General features: G+C 42.7%; 1 protein-coding gene across 1 annotated transcript in view; it reads left to right on the forward strand.

Moving 5' to 3' along the window:
• The window catches only part of scn8ab (sodium channel, voltage gated, type VIII, alpha subunit b), an 81,949-nt gene that overhangs the window by 1,477 nt on the left and 59,693 nt on the right, over window positions 1-20,779 (forward strand). Inside the window, exon 2 of the mRNA XM_066708651.1 lies at window positions 15,240-15,572. Coding sequence (XP_066564748.1) covers window positions 15,297-15,572 — 276 coding nt within the window. The 5' untranslated portion in view covers window positions 15,240-15,296. The remainder of the gene's footprint in view (window positions 1-15,239; window positions 15,573-20,779) is intronic.

Consider the following 20,779-nt stretch of genomic DNA (forward strand, 5'->3'; position numbering starts at 1 on the left):
GCATTGAATGTGTATTTATTTATGTATTTGAACCATATTGTGCTTAAGCCATTATTTTTTTGCTATTTTGTGTGATGGAAGTGTATAATCAAACATTAAGAAGTGTGTTTTTGGTGGTGGATAGGTTAGAAGGAGATGTTGAGTAGGAGAGGGTGTGGGGAGAGGTGTGTGTGTTGGGTTTTTTGGGGTGGGGGTTGGTATCTCCCCTTTTCAAAGAAAAAGAACTCGTTATCAGAAACATCCCGACTGGATTCAGTGGTATTGAATAGATAAAATATATAGAAACTAATTTTATTGACTTCCACTTGGTGATGAGTTGTGTAAATTTGGGTAAAAAAAAAAGAATAATATATAATGTATATGTGTGTGTGAGGGGGGTAATATATTAAATAATAAAAAAACAAAAACAAGAGCAATATCGATTATTTTCCGCTGCACAGTCGACGCTGTACGTTGTTGCTGTTGCTCTGAGCTCCAGTCTGTGTGCTTGCGTGGAGGTGAACCTTCCTCTCGCGTGTTTCTGTGTGTGGCTGTTATGTAATCTGCGCCCGGTGGGTCGGAGAAACCGAGAGAAGGAAATAATGAAAGAGGAAACAATGCTCACGTGTGTCAAAATCATCATTCTTCAATGCGGGTAATGCCGTCCACTCCAAATGATTTAATGATTCACACTTAAATTATCAGGCCCCGGCTATTACTTTGTTATAAAGCATCCATCCATTTTCAATAACCGCTTCATCCAGTACAGGGTTTATTTATTTATTTATTTATTTATTTATTTATTTATTTATTTATTAATCCTGTGTTGCCCTCAATAAAGGAGATACCTACATAGTATTAAACATCCCAGGCAGATTCGCTTTCTATAGAGTTGTAGGAGAATAAATTGGGGGACTTCATTTTACATTGAAGCAGACATTATTATTATTAAGAATATTAAGAATATATCTGAGTGTAATATTAGTTTGTAGACAGAAGAATGGGAGGCAATACACAAGGCCTAGCTGCTCTTATTTTAACTGCATTCCTTTGCCTTCGATGCGTGCCGCCGGTATAAATATTTAAGATGTTTCTCCGGTCTCTCTCTCTCTCTCTCTCTCTCTCTCTCACACACACACACACACTCACGCGCACACACTCTCTCTTTCTCTCAGTGCTTAACCCGTATTCGGTTCATCCTTTCACACAAATTGTTTCTTTTCCTGAAGTAAACTGGTTATACCTGGGTCCGCCCCTGCAGCCGAATTCACGACCGTCTTGGAATAACAGATCGGAGTAAATACGACATCTCACTGAAGCTGTGCTGGTGTGTGTGTGTGTGTGTGTGTGTGTGTGTGTGTGTGTGTGTGTGTGTGTGTGTGTGTGTGTCTTCGAGTGCGTCCGGTGTTTATTGCGGAGACTGTGGAATATTGCCTGCCCGCTTGGCTGCGGAGTGTGGCGGGGTCCCAGTCCTGTCCTGGCTGGGCTGAGCTGTGGTGCTGAAACGGACAGCGCCAGAGAGGAGGAGGATTCCGGAGAGCAGGACTCACAACCAACTGCGGGGTTTTCATTTTTTTATTTTGTTTTTTGTTTTTCGAAGTCGTCTTATTATATATTCTCCGGTTTCAAATTTGTAATATATATTATTTATGATTTATTATTTTGTATATACTCCCTCTCTACCCCTCAATATACCGAATACCAAAATAGGGTTCTTTACAAATCCAGCAAATGAATCATGGGTTTAAATCCGTGTAACACGTGGGACCTTACAGCCTCTGCTGCGGAAAATGTTTTTTCTATATTATTTGTTATGTGGGAAGTGGCACTGATTGCAACCGGATTACAGTGAACAGCGCTCGACTTGAAGTGAAAACGTGAGTAGCCTATAACGGATTTTATTTTTTAAGATTGTGTGCATAATTAGGCCCGCGTTGAAATATATATATATATATTATATATATAATAGAAATCGTTATTCCTGTTTTTTGTATTTGCCCCTATGGGCCCAACAGCGCAGTGCGTGCATGTCTATATGTAATGTGTATATATCTTACATTCTCTCTCGATGTGAAAGTGTGATATGCACCTGTGCTGTTTTAGTAGTGAGATGGTTAACCGGAGCAGTGTCATTCACTAGCGGCGCAGATCTGCAGTGGATGGAGCCTGTGAGCCAGTGTGTACGTTGCGTTGTGTTGTGATTTCTTCTCCGAATTTCATGCTCATTGTTTGAAGTGTCCGGTGCTCTGTCTGGGGCTGTGTTCTGGTGTGTGTTTTGTGTGTGTGTGTGTGTGTGTGTGTGTGTGTGTGTGTGTGTGTGTGCGTGCGTGCGTGCGTGCGTGCGTGCGGGCGTGTGTGTTCGCGAAGAATTTCCAATGAAACCCAACCGAGTGCAGACAACCTGTCTCTTGTGCGGGTCTGGGTTGTCTTTGCTCTGTACTGATCAGACCTCAGTTCTATTCCAATTCATTCATTCCTACATGCACACAAGGCGGGATATTGTTCTTTGCTTAATTTTGATTATTAAACCTTTAGTTTCTGTATTTTCATGGCCCACCCAGTCAGTGACAGGACAACAGGCACGCTCTGTACAGCTGGATTTGGGTAATATTCCCCGCCCGGTGCATGAGGCCTAGCAGCCCATGTGACCCTCGGCTATTCTGTATCGATCGGGTTCCTGCTGACGTTGTCGAAATAGTGATTGAAATCAGGAAAATAAAACGAGGATCGATAGCTTTTGGATCGAAGGGGAAAACCGGGGAAGGGGGCCTGGGGTGTTAGTGTCACAGATTAGAGGTGTGTGGAAGATAACAGAACACAGTTAATACAAAATGACGATATTATATATGTATGTATATAATGTCATGTCGTGCCTGTGTTTGATCAAGGCATCATGCTGTCCCGAGCTCGAATCTGGACTGTTCCTCCAGTGCTCGTGCTCGGGACCGGTCCTGCGCAGGAGCAGAGCGAACCTGGGCCATGGGAATGCACACAATAATAATAATAATAATAATAATAATAATAATAATAATAATACATTAGACGAAAGAATGTGATTGAAACCAGAAAACCCAACTTTTGTTTTTGAGTGCTCGATTTGTTTGTCGTCTTGTTTGTTGTCGGAAACACTGGGTATCTGGAAAATAAATGGTGTGCGTAGATCGGTTTTATTTAGACCGGTTATATTCTCGACATTTGTCTATATATGCTGTTGTAAGACATATAACTGAAAAATAAGCAGGAGTCGGTCACAAAATGGCAGGGCATTGATTACTATGAAGGTAAATTGGTTTTGTTAGCGAGGATGTGTAAATATCGTATGTAGACGGATTGCGTCGGCTGTGGAAAGTGGAGTGGATCATCCGGGCATGTGCGGTGCAGCTCACGCACTGAGCACTGACGAGTCTGCTCGGTGTGTCTGTCGTGCGGAAGGGCAGGTGCTGAGAGAGACCTCACAGTGGAGGCTTTGAGTTTGACAATCAGTCTTTCTGTTCGTGTTTGTTGATCTGTTCAATCCAATCTACGTGTTTATCCCTCTCTCCCAACCTCTTATTTGCCAGGAAGGCCAATGTGCATTTCCTCTAAAAGAAACCTATTAATGCATTTTATTTTTTGTTCGAGATTTGTCTCTGCAATCATCAGTGACCCCTCCCCAGTCCGCCTGTCCCCCTCTGACTCACACAGGAACACGTATTTCATTTTATTTTATATCAATATTTGAGTTAGACTGGCTGGACGCAGTTCCGCAGGCCTCTACCCACCTGCAGTGTGCTGTATTTAGGCCACTACACCCCCCTTCCCACATCCCAATTGAGAGATGCTCCGGAGTCGTACCCTAATGTGCTGTTCACACTCGGATTATGTTCATAAAAAAAGCGAGGAAATCGCGGCGATGACGCTGTTGTTGGTAAAAACAATAAAATGGTCTGTCTCTGTTGTATACTATGATCTTGATGCATCCCTACATGTAAAGCATGAGGTTTGTGAACAGTTTGGGAACAGTTATTCGTCCCCTCTACATTATTATTATTGTTGTATTATTTTTGTTTTTTATTAATACTAATACTACAAATTATGATGATAGTACATTTTATTTGTTTATGTATTACATATGTATGTATTTAGTTTTCTTGTACATAATTACATTACCCAGAATATCCTTTGACTATTCAATATTCTCGGTTATGTATTTATTAATCTTATTTATCTTGAATTAATTTGTATCATACGTAGTTACTTAATTTTTGGTATTCGTATTTTGTGGCGTGCATTAAGGAAATAATATGAGACTGAACTCAACAAGTTTTGGCGACGACTGTGAGCGTGGTAATTTGATCAAGAGCGACACCGGGTCAACTGGAACGAACACACAGCTGCGGACGCACCCAGAGCAAAGTACCTCAGGGCTAGACTGTTTCGTCCAATGAAAAAGAATGAGGAACTCCAGTTAAAACGTCTTAAAAACATAGTGTATTGAAATCCATATCAAAGGTATAACCTTAAAATATACAAGTTGATATATAGTCTAATATTTAATAGAGCTTCCAATGTGTGATAGTGTAAGGCAGTAAATATAATTCAATAAACCACGATAACGGAATCCTGACTTCAGGCTCGCTCTGTTATGGAAGTGGCGACACGGTAAAAAATATTTTTAAAGAAGTATTTGCCAATGGCCTGAGTTAATTATCCTAATAAAGGTTTTTGAAAGAAAATAATATATAATGGTTTGCAAAATACCCAGCTCCTGGAGCTTCTCCGATTCGCTTAATTTAGACAAACAAATTTCACTTTAAGAACTTTATTGCGTCAGCCTAATCAAACATATTTCTGCTCTCTGGGTTGTGTTCCTAGATTAGAACACAAACAAAACAAAACCAAATAACTTAATTCACCTAGACGATTGTTTAAAATAATGCTGTTCGAATATCAGGCTACATTTTCGTATCTTTCAGGTGCTAGTTGAATTAACAATAATATTTACCTTCACAATACGAATTATTTGACTAAAATAACTAAAACGTGTTCAGATATATACTTACAGAGTATTGGTTACTGTATGGCAACATAGACAGTAACGTTGAGGCACACCGTTACACACATCACTAGTACTACGAGTGGCATTGATTGTCTTGATCAGTGCATTTACAGAAGCGTTTCTGGTATGTTTTACAATTGTAAGAGTTACAGGTATACGGCCAGGCTACTCGAGCTGTGAAAAGTTAAATAGGCAAGCTCTAAGTCCCCATGTCTCGCCCGGGACACCAAGAAGGGTATCCCTTCCCTTGGTAAAACACAGAAGAGTTGTAGCGTCTCTAACCGCTGTCACTGTGAACTGGGTCTAACACCCAACTCATTAGACAAGTTTGTAGGAGATGATTTTCTTAAAAGTAAGGAAACGGGGCATCTGCTATAGGCTACGGGACAGTCGAAAGACGACTTCTTTCATCATTGCTTTCAATCAAAAGCCTGAACTGATAAGTGTATTCCTTCTACATCTGACATCGTCATACCGTGCATAAAAGCACATCAATTACATTTCAATAATCATCCATTTTACACGTCAATACCGGCCAAATGTCCCGTCCGACACTCTTATGTCCGTCTCGTTCGAAACGATTTGGATGATGGCGAATGTTTACGTGACAATTGACCCTTCGAGTTTTCATTGATTGCTTATAAATCCTTATAAATCTATTGATCTAATTTAACTACTCCTTTTTAACAAACCGCCCGATTTCGACAACCTAGAACTTTCCTAGCGATTTCTGAAACTTAACGGCGTTCAATCGATCGAACGATGATGATGATGATGATGATGATGATGATGATTATTAATAATAATAATAATAATAATAATAATAATAATAATAATAATAATATTTAAATCCCGGCACACTCAGTGTTTGTCCATTATGTTTAAAAGTAACAAATAAGACCATACATACTTGATGTAATCCTAAATGCTCAGTAGGCCTACACACCCATTAATTGTGGAGTTCACTACATTCTGAAATAAGCAGTTCATCATCTGAAAAATTGAATGTAATCGGCCTGAGGTAACTATGAAAGGATTTATTCAAAGATCCGGATTTAAAACGATAAAAAGTCATTCAGACCAACTCCACTCTGGCAAATGGAATTTGGATTTAATCCCTGAGTGTCATTTTATCCAGAAATGTATGTATTCGAATTTGTACACTCCTAGAACTAATGTGTTGTATTTAATGTATTTACTCAAGGGCAACACAAATCTGTGTTAAAATTGACCAAATTACAAAACAATAATGTGTATTTTTAACATAATATTGTGTTTTTCACACACAGACTCGTGTTAAAGAGACACATCATTGTATTTTGCTTTGGTAAATATTTACACATTTGTGTTGTCCTTGAACAAACATGGAATGCATTAAATTGATCACATTAGTTCTACGATTGTAGTCGAATTTTGTCTGTTTGTGGACTCTATGTAACTGTGCCATCGGAACACCACAGCCATCTATCTATCAACACAAAAACAACATTAAGAACAGCAACTTGTGTTCAAGCAAACACTAGCAAGGACATTCTTTAAAAAAACACCTCCGGCTGTTTTAGCGTGTGGAACAATGAATAATGTTTGAATACATTTAATTTCATACAATTTTCACTGTCCTTTTGTATAAGAAATCTATAAGCACAGAAATGACAAGTACAACGTTTAATTGGGCTATACATTTTTTTAAATATAAATATCCATTAGGCCTACGGGTTAGTAATTGTTCAGGCCGCCAGTTTGCTGAACTGATCGTTTGAAGTTCTGATGTGTCCTCGTGTTCCGATTTCCAGTAGCATAAACACCTCAATCTTTTCAAAACCCACAGACGTCTATTACACACAGCATCGTTTACCCCACATTGTGTAATGTGTTGACTTTACTGTGTTACTTTATTTGTGCAAGACTCAAAGCAACATGTAAGGCGAAAACGAATAAAACATTACTGCAGTTCGTTTGTGCCACTGATCCATTTGGGTTCATTTGGGTGTGTGTGACTGCTGTACACACATGCACATGTATACATGTGTGAATGTGGTTCATGGTCTGCAGTGCCCCACACCACATTGTGGTAAAGCAGGCCGGTGCCAATGTTTGATCGGAAGTCGAGGTGCCAATCATCCTTCATCTCTTCTAATCGGAGTGCAGTAGACTCCACAAAGGGTTAATTTCTTAAGTGCGCGTCCACAATGGGCATATCATAAGCCACACGTTAAGAAAAAGGAAAAGGGGATTTAACACGGAAAAGGGGAATAAAAAAATGAAACGGAAATGTTCAAGTGTGTTAATCAGTAGGAGCTGGCCGGCGTATTAGACAGATAATCCAGAGAAAGTGTTCGGTGTCTGTGTATCAGCACAGAGCTCCTGGTCTTCCTTCGGTAATCTCTGGCTCCCTGTGTTTAAAATGGATGAGATTTCCTGCTCTGTGCTTGGGAGTGTGTGATGAGGCTGCCAGCGCTAAAGCTTATTACAGGCATTGCAGCCCCCAGATTCTTATGGTTCTCTCTGGGAGCTCCTTTGTGCCGGGCAGTTGGGAGTTTGCTCATTTTATCATTGTTTTTTAACCTCTTCTTTTTGGTGCAACTTGTTCCACCTGCTGTTTTAGAAACCAGTTTGGTTTTAAATCAGTTTGTTAGTCTTTCAATCAATAGTGTTCCCTGGAGGAAATGGATCATTCTGCAGTTTTTATTTTATGTGATTTATTTATTCAGTATCTGTCTATTTTTAGGGCTGTTTGGTCTCTTGTTGTAAAGGCACAGTCTGAGTTTGTTGCAGCTGGTGGTTGTTGTTGGAGGGGGTCCTCTCCAGTGTCTGTGCAGCTTGTGCCCCAGTGCTGCCTCCAGCTTGCTGAATTATGTTGTTGATATCAGTGATTTTTGGATCCAGTCTATCAGCCACCTAAGGTATTTTTTATATTGTCACCTTGCTTGGAAATAAGGTATTTATACAAACTTGTTAACTTTGCAAGAGTTTGTGTGATGTTTTTATTTTTATTTGTTTGTAATCATTGGATGTGTCTGCTGGTTGGGTGGTTTACACGATTTACATTTAGACACATGTTGGTTTGCTTTCTTTGGGATTCTTTTCATGAACGCTGCTGTTGCTTGCGTCTCAGGCAGGACTCTGTGTGAGGGAGGGAGGCCGTACCGACAGAGTAGAGGAGGGGGGGATCCCTTCAGTCTGTGTAGCAGGGCAGTGCTCGATTAATTTCCAGAGTTCTCCCTGCCCTGACACCACCAGATAGGGGGAGACTGATGTGCTGCCGGTGCGGTCATGTGCCTGGAGCACCCTGTGGTACCCTGTGGTACCCTGTGGTACACTGTGGCAGGAAACTGTTCATTAGAGAGAGTGGGCTTGTAGTGGAGCTTATTACAGTAATGACTCCCCTGAGTAATTTAAAACCAACAAAAACACAAACAAAGTAACAATCCATAAACATTGTATATAAATAAATTGATTTGAACTGGTGGATTAAGTGCTGATTATGACCAGTCTGGAGTCAGGAGGAGTGGGGTGGTGGTGGGAGCTGCAGTCAGACAGAGCAGAGTTTAACTCAACACTCCCACCACCCAATGGTAAAACACGCAGCCCAATGAGATCCTCTCAGCCAGTAGTGCTGAGGAGCTGTGCTTCTATTCTTACACCCCTACCCCCCCTGACGTTGCTAGCTTTGAACATGTGTTGCTAGCTTGTGGTGTGTGTATTAGAAGCTCAGTGATGTCTTGAAATCTTCAGTTGAACAGTATAGTCTTCATGTTAGTGCAGTAAATCCCTGTGGTATGCTCTGCAGTGATCTTGCCTGCTACCTGTGATGATGATGTATTAAGCACATATGATGGTCATATAACATAGGTTTACAAATGTAAAGACTGCGGACAATCCATTTCACTGTGTTGTAATACCAGACCGTTCCTCCCCTGTGCTGTCTAATGACACATTGTGTCACAAGCATGGTCTATGGCAGGGTTTCCCAAAGTGCAGCTCAGGGGCCAAATGCGGCTCTCAAGGATGTTTGGTGTGGCCCCCCAAAGCCAACCACCCCTTTCTGAACCTTTACTGTATTTTTACAGTTTCTGAACATTTTCTGTTACAAATTGCACAAGTCATTTGGAGGTAAATAATAAAACAACAATTAAAGTTCATAAAAAGGTATGATTTGGGACATTCATTTTCTGCTGTGGCCCCCCATCCCATGCAACCTCCAGAAATTGGCCCTCCATCACCAGACATTGGGATCCCCTGGTCTATGGGATATACTGTGTGTTCTGCATCTTGCAACAGCTATTTACATAACCTAATTAATAATGTTTATTTACATAAAAAATAAAATATATATATATATATACACTCACCTAAAGGATTATTAGGAACACCATACTAATACTGTGTTTGACCCCCTTTCGCCTTCAGAACTGCCTTAATTCTACGTGGCATTGATTCAACAAGGTGCTGAAAGCATTCTTTAGAAATGTTGGCCCATATTGATAGGATAGCATCTTGCAAATGATGGAGATTTGTGGGATGCACATCCAGGGCACGAAGCTCCCGTTCCACCACATCCCAAAGATGCTCTATTGGGTTGAGATCTGGTGACTGTGGGGGCCAGTTTAGTACAGTGAACTCATTGTCATGTTCAAGAAACCAATTTGAAATGATTCGACCTTTGTGACATGGTGCATTATCCTGCTGGAAGTAGCCATCAGAGGATGGGTACATGGTGGTCATAAAGGGATGGACATGGTCAGAAACAATGCTCAGGTAGGCCGTGGCATTTAAACGATGCCCAATTGGCACTAAGGGGCCTAAAGTGTGCCAAGAAAACATCCCCCACACCATTACACCACCACCAGCAGCCTGCACAGTGGTAACAAGGCATGATGGATCCATGTTCTCATTCTGTTTACGCCAAATTCTGACTCTACCATCTGAATGTCTCAACAGAAATCGAGACTCATCAGACCAGGCAACATTTTTCCAGTCTTCAACTGTCCAATTTTGGTGAGCTTGTGCAAATTGTAGCCTCTTTTTCCTATTTGTAGTGGAGATGAGTGGTACCCGGTGGGGTCTTCTGCTGTTGTAGCCCATCCGCCTCAAGGTTGTACGTGTTGTGGCTTCACAAATGCTTTGCTGCATACCTTGGTTGTAACGAGTGGTTATTTCAGTCAAAGTTGCTTTTCTATCAGCTTGAATCAGTCGGCCCATTCTCCTCTGACCTCTAGCATCAACAAGGCATTTTCGCCCACAGGACAGCCGCATACTGGATGTTTTTCCCTTTTCACACCATTCTTTGTAAACCCTAGAAATGGTTGTGCGTGAAAATCCCAGTAACTGAGCAGATTGTGAAATACTCAGACCGGCCCGTCTGGCACCAACAACCATGCCACGCTCAAAATTGCTTAAATCACCTTTCTTTCCCATTCAGACATTCAGTTTGGAGTTCAGGAGATTGTCTTGACCAGGACCACACCCCTAAATGCATTGAAGCAACTGCCATGTGATTGGTTGGTTAGATAATTGCATTAATGAGAAATTGAACAGGTGTTCCTAAAAATCCTTAAGGTGAGTGTATATATATATATATATATATATATATATATATATATATATATATATATATATATATATATATGGTCACACACACCTACCTCCAAAATGATTGTCACCCTTGATAAAGATGAGCAAAAAGCTTTTACCAGAATGTGGAATATATTAAGGGGTTGCATGTATAATAGGACTGAGCATTTATCTATATATTTTTTTATGAGATTGGAGAACACATTTTAAGTGATCTTAGACCATTCCTCCATACAGAATCTTTACAGATCCATGATTTGCTTCAGTCTGCACTTATGGACTGCCTTCTGCAATTCAAACCACAGGTTTTCAAAGTCCAAAAACTGAGATGGCAATTGCAGCCATGATTTTGTTGTCAATTAACCACTGCTTTGTGGATTTTGATGTGTGCTTGGAATCATTGTCTTGCTGCAAAGATCCACCTGCGAGGGAACCAGGTTATTGTCTAAAATGTGCTGGAACTTGCTATAGTTTAGGGCTGTGTGATATGACGATATTTATCGTGTGACTATAGAAAAACGTCTATCGTTTCATATTATGCTCTATAGTTTATTTCGTTGTGTCGCAAATCCCACTCTTTACAGCAATATTTTTCGTAATTTTTCACACGTCCCGGATGCGGCAAGAAATGTGTTTTCAGAAACACAGACAGACATGGAGGAGAGTGAACTTGACACAGAATAACCAAAATAACCAAAAGATACTTTAATGCACAAGCGCACACGTTGTTCCCCGCTCTCGTCGCCGGGCTAAACTCGATCTGCAAGCACCCCAGACAATACGCGATCGCACCCCCCACCCACACTAATTTAGATGTATATAATTTGTACAAAATTAAAGAATAATAAAGTTTGTTTGCATTTTAATAAATTGGAAAGCAATGCAAACAGATGCAGAAAGTTTCGTTTTATTTTTATTAAGATGGTGAAGTAATACAGTTTATTATTATTATTATTATTATTATTATTATTATTATTATTATTATTATTATTATTATAACTATTTTGTATTAACACGTGCTATACCGGTAAGTAGAGAAGAAATGCACCTGTCGAGCAGATGTAAAATGCGCCACTATAAACCCGGATGTCATAAATCTACCATTTTACAGCGCATGTGTGCGTGATCACTATTACTTGTGTTATTGTTGTTATGTGACAGTAAATCATACTGTGTATACATATATATGTGTGTGTTTGTATATATATATATATCCCATAACAACATAACACACGTAATAGTGATCACGCAACACTTGCGCTGTAATGTTGCATTTTGCATATATTTACCATGACAGCCTGCATGTGATATTTGTTAGTTTTGCATATTTAATAATTAACGAAATACTTGTAGTTTGAATGTCTTTGGTCTTATTTTGTAGCTTGATTGGATAAAGCAAGAAATATTGATATATATCGTGTATCAAACTTAAAAATATTGAGATATTATTTTTAAGTCATATCGCCCAGCCCTACGTTAAGTTCATGATGCAGTTGACCTTAACAAGGGCCTCAGGACCAGGTGAAGCAAAACAGTCCCATAACATCAAAAATCCACCACTATATTTTACAACAGGTATGAGGTTCTTTTCTGCATGTGCATCCTTCTTTTGATGCCAAACCCACCGCAGGTGTGCATGGCCAAATAGCTCTATTTTGGTCTTATATGACCATAGCACCTGGTTCTAATCCAAGTGCCAATGCTCTTTAGCAAACTCCATTTGTTGGTTGCTGTTAATAAAGGCTTTTTTCTGGCAACCCTTCCAAATAGGCAATTGGCATGGAGGTGGCATCTAATTGTTGATTTGAAGTCTTGGTAACCCTAAGATAAGTGGTATATTTAGGTTTTTAGCTATTTATTTGTACCCATTGCCTGATGTATGCAAGTCAACAACCATTGGTCTCTTTAAATTTTGTGAGATTTTTGCCTTTCCTCATTGTGGGGGTTACAAATGGATTTTACATGTGTTTTACCTCATTTGTTGACTTCATGGAAGGCCAGTACACTGTTCCTTAAAACTGAGATGTACTTAAAAAAATGATTTTTAATGCAGATTTAAATTTAGTTCTTTTTTTTATTAGAATATGCTTTATCCAGGGTGCCAATAATTTTGGAGGTGACTGTATTCCATGTATATGTTTTTTTTTTTTGATAGTTTAAGTAATCTATAAATCTTGCATACAGAGTAACTTGACATTTGCAACTCTTTAAGAGCTGAAAACAATAATTAAAAGTACCCATAGAAGTCAATGTGCAGAGTTCATTGACGTCCTGCATGCTCGTGTGCAGAACACAGGGTGCAGTTGTCGCGAGCTGGGTGTCTCAAGCTGTTAGCACAGTGTTGGATTTGCACTCCCCCCCCCTCCAATGTCTGGAGAAATTAGCAGGGAAAAAGTTTCACGTCTCCCATACCAATGTGTCCTGGGGACGCAGAGGGGGATTTTGGTAAAATGAATGCTGTGGTAATCCAGGCAGGGAACAGCTACAGCCACAGACCTGTGCAGTGGGAGAGCATACAGACCCTGTTGTTGTCCTTGCTGTGTTGATGGGTAGATCTTCAGTCTCCCAGGCCTCACCTGGCACCTGCAGAATGAGATACAGTGAGGGAAAAAAGTATTTGATCCCCTGCTGATTTTGTACGTTTGCCCACTGACAAAGAAATGATCAGTCTATAATTTTAATGGTAGGTGTATTTTAACAGTGAGAGACAGAATAACAACAACAAAATCCAGAAAAATGCATTACAAAAAAGTTATAAATTGATTTGCATATTAATGAGGGAAATAAGTATTTGATCCCCTATCAATCAGCAAGATTTCTGGCTCCCAGGTGTCTTTTATACAGGTAATGAGCTGAGATTAGGAGCACTCTCTTAAAGGGAGAGCTCCTAATCTCAGCTCGTTACCTGTATAAAAAACACCTGTCCACAGAAGCAATCAATCAATCAGATTCCAAACTCTCCACCATGGCCAAGACCAAAGAGCTGTCCAAGGATGTCAGGGACAAGATTGTAGACCTACACAAGGCTGGAATGGGCTACAAGACCATCGCCAAGCAGCTTGGTGAGAAGGTGACAACAGTTGGTGCGATTATTTGCAAATGGAAGAAACACAAAATAACTGTCAGTCTCCCTCAATGCAAGATCTCACCTCGTGGAGTTTCAACGGTGAGGAATCAGTGCAGAACTACACGGGAGGATCTTATTAATGATCTCAAGGCAGCTGGGACCATAGTCACCAAGAAAACAATTGGTAACACACTACGCCGTCAAGGACTGAAATCCAGAAGCGCCCGCAAGGTCCCCCTGTTCAAGAAAGCACATGTACAGGCCCGTCTGAAGTTTGCCAATGAACATCTGAATGATTCAGAGGAGAACTGGGTGAAAGTGTTGTGGTCAGATGAGACCAAAATCGAGCTCTTTGGCGTCAACTCAACTCGCCGTGTTTGGAGGAGGAGGAATGACCCCAAGAACACCATCCCCACCGTCAAACATGGAGATGGAAACATTATGCTTTGGGGGTGTTTTTCTGCTAAGGGGACAGGACAACTGCACCGCATCAAAGGGACGATGGACGGGGCCATGTACCGTCAAATCTTGGGTGAGAACCTCCTTCCCTCAGCCAGGGCATTGAAAATGGGTCATGGATGGGTATTCCAGCATGACAATGACCCAAAACACACAGCCAAGGCAACAAAGGAGTGGCTCAAGAAGAAGCAAATTAAGGTGCTGGAGTGGCCTAGCCAGTCTCCAGACCTTAATCCCATAGAAAATCTGTGGAGGGAGCTGAAGGTTTGAGTTGCCAAACGTCAGCCTTGAAACCTTAATGACTTGGAGAGGATCTGCAAAGAGGAGTGGGACAAAATCCCTCCTGAGATGTGTGCAAACCTGGTGGCCAACTACAAGAAACGTCTGACGTCTGTAATTGCCAACAAGGGTTTTGCCACCAAGTACTAAGTCGAAGGGGTCAAATACTTATTTCCCTCATTAACATGCAAATCAATGTATAACTTTTTTGAAATGCGTTTTTCTGGATTTATTTGTTGTTATTCTGTCTCTCACTGTTAAAATACATCTACCATTAAAATTATAGACTGATCATTTCTTTGTCAGTGGGCAAACATACAAAATCAGCAGGGGATCAAATACTTTTTTCCCTCACTGTAGGTGCACCCTACCTGTCACCTGCAGAACAAGCAATAGGCATATAAGCTCCTAAAATGCGCCTTAAACCACAGGCATAATTACATGGTTTATTTAATTATTAATATTCAGAAGTTTGGGTAACCCCAATAGACATATGAAGTAGAAGGTAAATAATGTTTATTTTGTCACAGACTCTTTTTGACTAAGGGAACAATGACCTGGCTATGAGGATACTGATACTGGTGGAAGGCGGCGGAGGTTAGGTGTGAAATTGGGGTGATCCTCCTCCTGCCAAACTCTATTTATTATCATTGTTGTAATTTAATCATTTATTTCTGGTAATTTTCTGTGAGAAGTCATCAGTGTTGTGTAAAGACTTGTACTGCTTTCCTGGGGTGCCGTCCAGACTACAACTGACCCTGTATGTTTTCTCCCTCTCTCTCTCTCTCTCTCTCTCTCTCTCTCTCTCTCTCTCTCTACCCCCCCCCCCACCACTGGAAGCAGAGCTGGCTGTCCTGGATGATACATAATTAAAAGAGGAAGTTGCTGCAGGATGAAAACATGGCTGCACCCCTTCTCGCACCGCCCGGACCTGACAGCTTCCGCAAATTTACCCCGGAATCTTTGGTCAACATCGAGAAGCGCATCACCGAAGAGAGGAGTAAGAAGCCCCCCAAGCCTGACAGCAGTCACCGCGACGACGACGATGAGAACAAGCCCCGCCCCAACAGTGACCTGGAGGCGGGCCGCAGCCTGCCCTTCATCTATGGCGATATTCCTTCTAAGATGGTGGCGGTACCACTGGAGGACTTGGACCCTTATTATTTAAACGAGAAAGTGAGTGGCCCTAACCCAGTGACCCCACCACTATCCCCTTCCCACCACTACTCCTCCCACTACCACCACTACAGTCTGATACTTGTAACTCCTCCCTCTGAACCCCCTTAGCCACACAGCTCCTCACACTCTATCGGCCACCAACACTCTCTCTCCTCTTCACACACACCCACACCCCTCCCAATCTCTCCACCATTAACTCACAGCAACCTCCCCACCGAAACAGGAGAGGGTACAGGAGTTTGAACCTGTCTGACAAAAAACCCTAAAGCCCCCCCCACCCTGTTGAAAGAAAAAAAATAGGTTTTGTTCAATCCCCTTATTCCAACAAATTGAACAAAACAAAAATGTAGAGGTATTGCACAGCCAGGTTTGTTGGACTAGTAGGGGTGGGGAGTTGAAATGAGGGGATTTATCTATCTGTCCACCTGTCTGTGTATCTGGTGGCTGGCTGATAACAGAAGTCGGCTCCTGTGCTGCAGTGCGGGCTCTCTCTGCCAAGGTGGCTTCCGCCAGGTGTCTGTCCTCTATACACAGACACTGGCACCTGAGCTACAGCAGGGAAAGGACACAGTGGGAAATCACCATGGAAATGGAAATCTGGTTAGCTGGGGTTGTGGGTGATGAGGGAGTGTCCATTGTGGGGTCGTGACTGGGAAATGATTGGGGACTGGGGGAGGGGCGCATGATCTGAAATGTCTGTGTGGTGGTTTCAGTGCATCCTCCATTGAAAGATTATTGTTTTTCCAAAAGCTTGACTTGTTGCCTTCGCTGCACGCTGCAGTCCACACACTGCCCAGCAGTACCACTCATGGGCTCCTCCACCCTCAAAAGAGGGTTCTCAGTAACATGACCAGGCCTGCTTCAATGATGCAACTCCCTGAAATCTGACTCAGGCTCCACACCTGCCACCCCCCCCCCACCAGGTACAAACTGCCTGTGGTAAAGCTATTGACGAGGCAGGAGCACAGTCATGAATTAAGGTGTAGGGGTCAGGTGCGGGGGTTTGAAGGTCAGAGGAGCCCATCGGCACACCTTTGGAGAAGGACACCTGTTTTCTGAAGAATAAATGTTTGTTCCAGCAGAGCGCTCAAACCCCAAACAAGCCATGAGACCAGTTAGTGTTGCAAAATTCATAGAAGAAAATATCTGGAGGATGAAGCTCTTTCTGAGGTGCCATTTACACATGTTTGCAGATGTTTATCCGCTGAGGAGTGCGGAGCTGGGGGGTGCTTCCGAGAGCTCGGTGGTGATCAATACAACTTAAAGCAGATGTATATATTTATTTGCAGACATATACATTTTGCATGATAGATAAATTGAGATCATTTTTATTTTTTTTATTTCATAGCTCTCTTATTTTATTCTTTATTCTTTATTCTCTATTTAAAAAAACGAAAAAAAAATGAAACCACGATAATGACACAACATCGGCACGGACAAGCGTCTGTCTGCACAAGCATTCTGAATCCAATGTCTCTAAGACAGCCAGGGCGCCACTAATTGCTCTAACGAGGCTAACACTGTGCAGGGCAGGAGTGTTCCGGGCAGCACTTTACAAAAAAAAAAAAATGTCCGAAATATTTAGTCCCTTGGAAAATGGAAATGCTCTGAATGCACTACTGTGTATATGTCGCATGGGCCACATGACAAGGGGAGCAATAGAGTAAAAATGAAATGAAAATGATTGTTTCAGCGGGACGCTGGGTTGATGATGAATCGTGTCACTCTCACATCGGAGGTCCAGATGCCTTGACAGGGAGAGGAGGTGGAGAGGGACGGTTAACCCAAACAGACTTGCCGTGTGATGGAAAAGATCTGGGTTGTGCCCGATTGCCTGATTTGTATGACGGATGTTGCGGGATGTCGGTGAGGAGGCCCAGATGGGAGAGATTTGCTGTCAATGTGGGTCTGGGTAGCGCTTGGTCAGTAATGGAGCTTGACTAATGCCTTGGATAAGCCATGCAGGGAGCAGGCTTTCACAGTGCGGCCTGGCCTGTCAGCTTGCTCCACGCCCCCACTGCTTTTTGTGTACAGAGGAGCCTTAAATTATCAGTCTTGAATCTTCAGATGCTATGTGCTCACTGAGCTCTCTGTGCTCATTGGAAGGTGTATTCCTATTGAGTTTCTTTTTTGCGTGCTTGTGTGCAAGCCCCTTTCAGGATTTTGAATACCTCTTTGGGAAAACAAAACAAACAAAAACAAAACCAACGAAAAAAGCTGAATTCTCTGGAGTGCTCCTGTCCTTCCTGCTGAACAGGTACTCTCGTTTGGCTGGCCTGTGCTCTCCAGCCTGTGGCATGTGACCTTGAGGAGCACGGCAGGGCCCTTCTCTGTGCAGCACACCTCACCACCTCACCAGCTGCCAGACAGACAGGATCACACGATTCTGCCTCTGACCCCGTCAGACATACAATTACAGGACAATCTTGCGTTTGAAGATTGCAAGAAACAAACAATAAGGAGGGAGCATGTGCATTATTAAAGCTTCCCATTTTCATTTTCTGTGCCCTTGTCACAGCACCCCTACCTCATCCCAGCTCAGACCCCCTCCACTTAATATCCTTAGCTGGGAGCTCCCGAGGGAACAATGCATGGAATGTTGCTGTTTAGTTTCAATCAGCCTTTTATTTTTCTCTTCCTCCACCCCCCTGCCCCCCTCCATTATCTCCATCTCCAAGCTAGCAGCAGCAGAGAAACACGATGGTGGCAGTCATGCATTTGTTAGGGAGGAGGAAGGCAAGAGAATGGGAGGGAGAGAGGAGAGAGAGAGGGAAAATAAGTGCAGTGTTGCAGTTCTTGTGTCCCTAGTGATGGGAAAAACCGGTAAATCATTCTTAACTGTCTCAAGCTATTAGCCTGGAACTGCCAGCACCGCACCGCACAGAACACCAACGCAACGCAACACACTGCAGCGCGCAGCACTCTACAGTACAACACTGCACAGCACCACACATGCTGTATGAGAGAGAGCGAGGAATGGAGATGGATCCAATTCATATTTTTTCTCCCTTACTCCTCCTGCCTGTTTCCTGATAAACATTCATAATGTTGGCTGGCTTGCAGATCCCAGAGTCCAGCTGTGGCTGTATCTACTACAGGGGTTGCTTGGGACACTCTAATTCCTGTCAGATGACTGGGGAAGTGAGCCAGATAGCCCCCCCCCCCCAACCCAGGGCAGCCTATCTCTGTCCCACGATCATTGATGGAGGGCCTGACAAGTCCGCCCCCCCCTCGCAGCACTGTCTGCAGGATCACCTTCTACCCCACCTCCCAATTGCTTAATTTGATCCGACTACTTAATTAGCCAGACAATTTGTATGTGTGTAATGAGCGCCTTGTCTTAAATCAGGCCTGTCTTGTAAATACTACATGTATAGTAACACAACATGAAACATAATATTGATTAAAATTATTATTATTATTAAGACCTGTTGGCCCAGTTAAGAGACGGTTGAGTTCATTCACAGCTTGAGGTTAAAGAACAAGACTCCAGAAGGCCCTGCAGCCTGGAGTGGAGCTGCACCCTATGTTGTGCGCCTGGAGTGGGACCTTGTGTTGTGCACCTGGAGCGGGATCCTGTCTTGTTAATCTGTGTTGTGAGGGTGTGGTATAATCTCAGCCTGCCTGCTGACAGTCAGAGTACTTGATGCTCCACGGCCCCTGTTTGGGGAGGGCGGAGCTCGGACTGGACATTCATCCCCGGTGAATAATTTAAAAGGTTGCTGGGAGGACTTGGAAAAGCTAATTGTCACCGAGCCAATCACATGCTGTCCGTTCACTACAACACAGAAACACAGCTGCTAACAAATGCTTGAAATATGCAAATCTGTCAAGAGACTGGATTTATATAAATTTTTATTATATTTTTTTCTTCACTTAAACATAACTTTGGGATTTTATCTGCGGTAATATGGAGAAGAAAATTGGGTGGTGCAGATGGGCCCGTGGACACCTCAGGCCGGGCCAATTCTGCTATTAGATGCAGCTCTCTGATTCAGCCCAGTCCAGCCCAGGCGCTGGAGTCCTTTACTCTCCACACACAGTGTCTAGGAGTGGAGACTGTGGCCCCTCCTCTCCACAGCCGAGCCGCACATAATTTAAACCATAACAGAAAAATGAAAAAAATGAAACCTCTGCAAGTGCAAACCACCGAATCAGCAGATTCCTGTCTCCTGACTGGAGTGTCTGCTGATTCCCTGGAGATTTTTGACACCTCTCTTCCTTCCTGTGCCCCTGCAGCCCCTAACCCCAAAACCCCTCCCGTGGGTCTACAGCCGAGTACCACTGCTGTCTGTCTCTCCCAGGAGTAACCTTGTCCCGGCGCCCTTGAGTCTCTACGGCTGCGAAGTGCAGAGAGGCACAAGGGGGGGAGTTAGTTTTTATGTACTGGACTGCACTGCACGGCTGCATGAACCGGAAGCACCTCCAAGGCCATTATCTTATGCATTCGTTATTAATGAATGATTGTATTGATTTCATTGCTTTTGTGTTCCTGTATTGGCAGGAAGTTTTCTTTTGGTTCCAGTCAGCCTCTTGGCATCTAGGGCCATGCTGGGCAGCTGTGGGTATTGCTGCAGTTTTTTATGTGTGATGGCTGTGGTCAATATGACTTTATTGTGGTCTTCTTTTTTTGTGGATTTTTAACATTTTTCCTGGCTTGATCCAGGTGGGTCAGAGTGATGGACAGAACTTGCCAGGACTGGTCCAGGCCAGCTGCGTCATGTTTTCTGCTCCTGCGGTGTGGCTACCACCGCACCTAGACACTTCTATTGCGATTATATATAAATATTACACACATTGAAGCTCTCTTGTCCATGTCCAATAAGAAATGGAAATTCTGTAAACCGTTCATCCTCCCTTGTTACCATGTGTGGCTTGGAAGGGGCTGAGTTAAGAATAAATAAATACATATCTCCAGGAGCAGATATTTGAAGCATGCAGGAAGCCTTTTGCTTCTATTGGATTTTCTGCTGCTGTGTGTAATAAATTAGAGCTGTACCACGGCAGTGTGCAGAACAGGCCGAGCCAGAGGAAGGTTTGCTGTGATGATGCAGCATCCATTAGTGCAGGCGAGAGAGAGAGAGGAGGGGGAGAAAAGGAGAGGAGATGAGAGAAGAGGGGGGAGGGGGAGAGATGGGATTGTGCAGCTAGAGTGAAAAGAAGCACTGGCTGCCAGTGTTGGTGAGCGAGCAGGACGCACAGCA

Source organism: Amia ocellicauda, chromosome 7, assembly GCF_036373705.1.
Source record: "Amia ocellicauda isolate fAmiCal2 chromosome 7, fAmiCal2.hap1, whole genome shotgun sequence".
Lineage (NCBI taxonomy): Eukaryota > Metazoa > Chordata > Actinopteri > Amiiformes > Amiidae > Amia > Amia ocellicauda.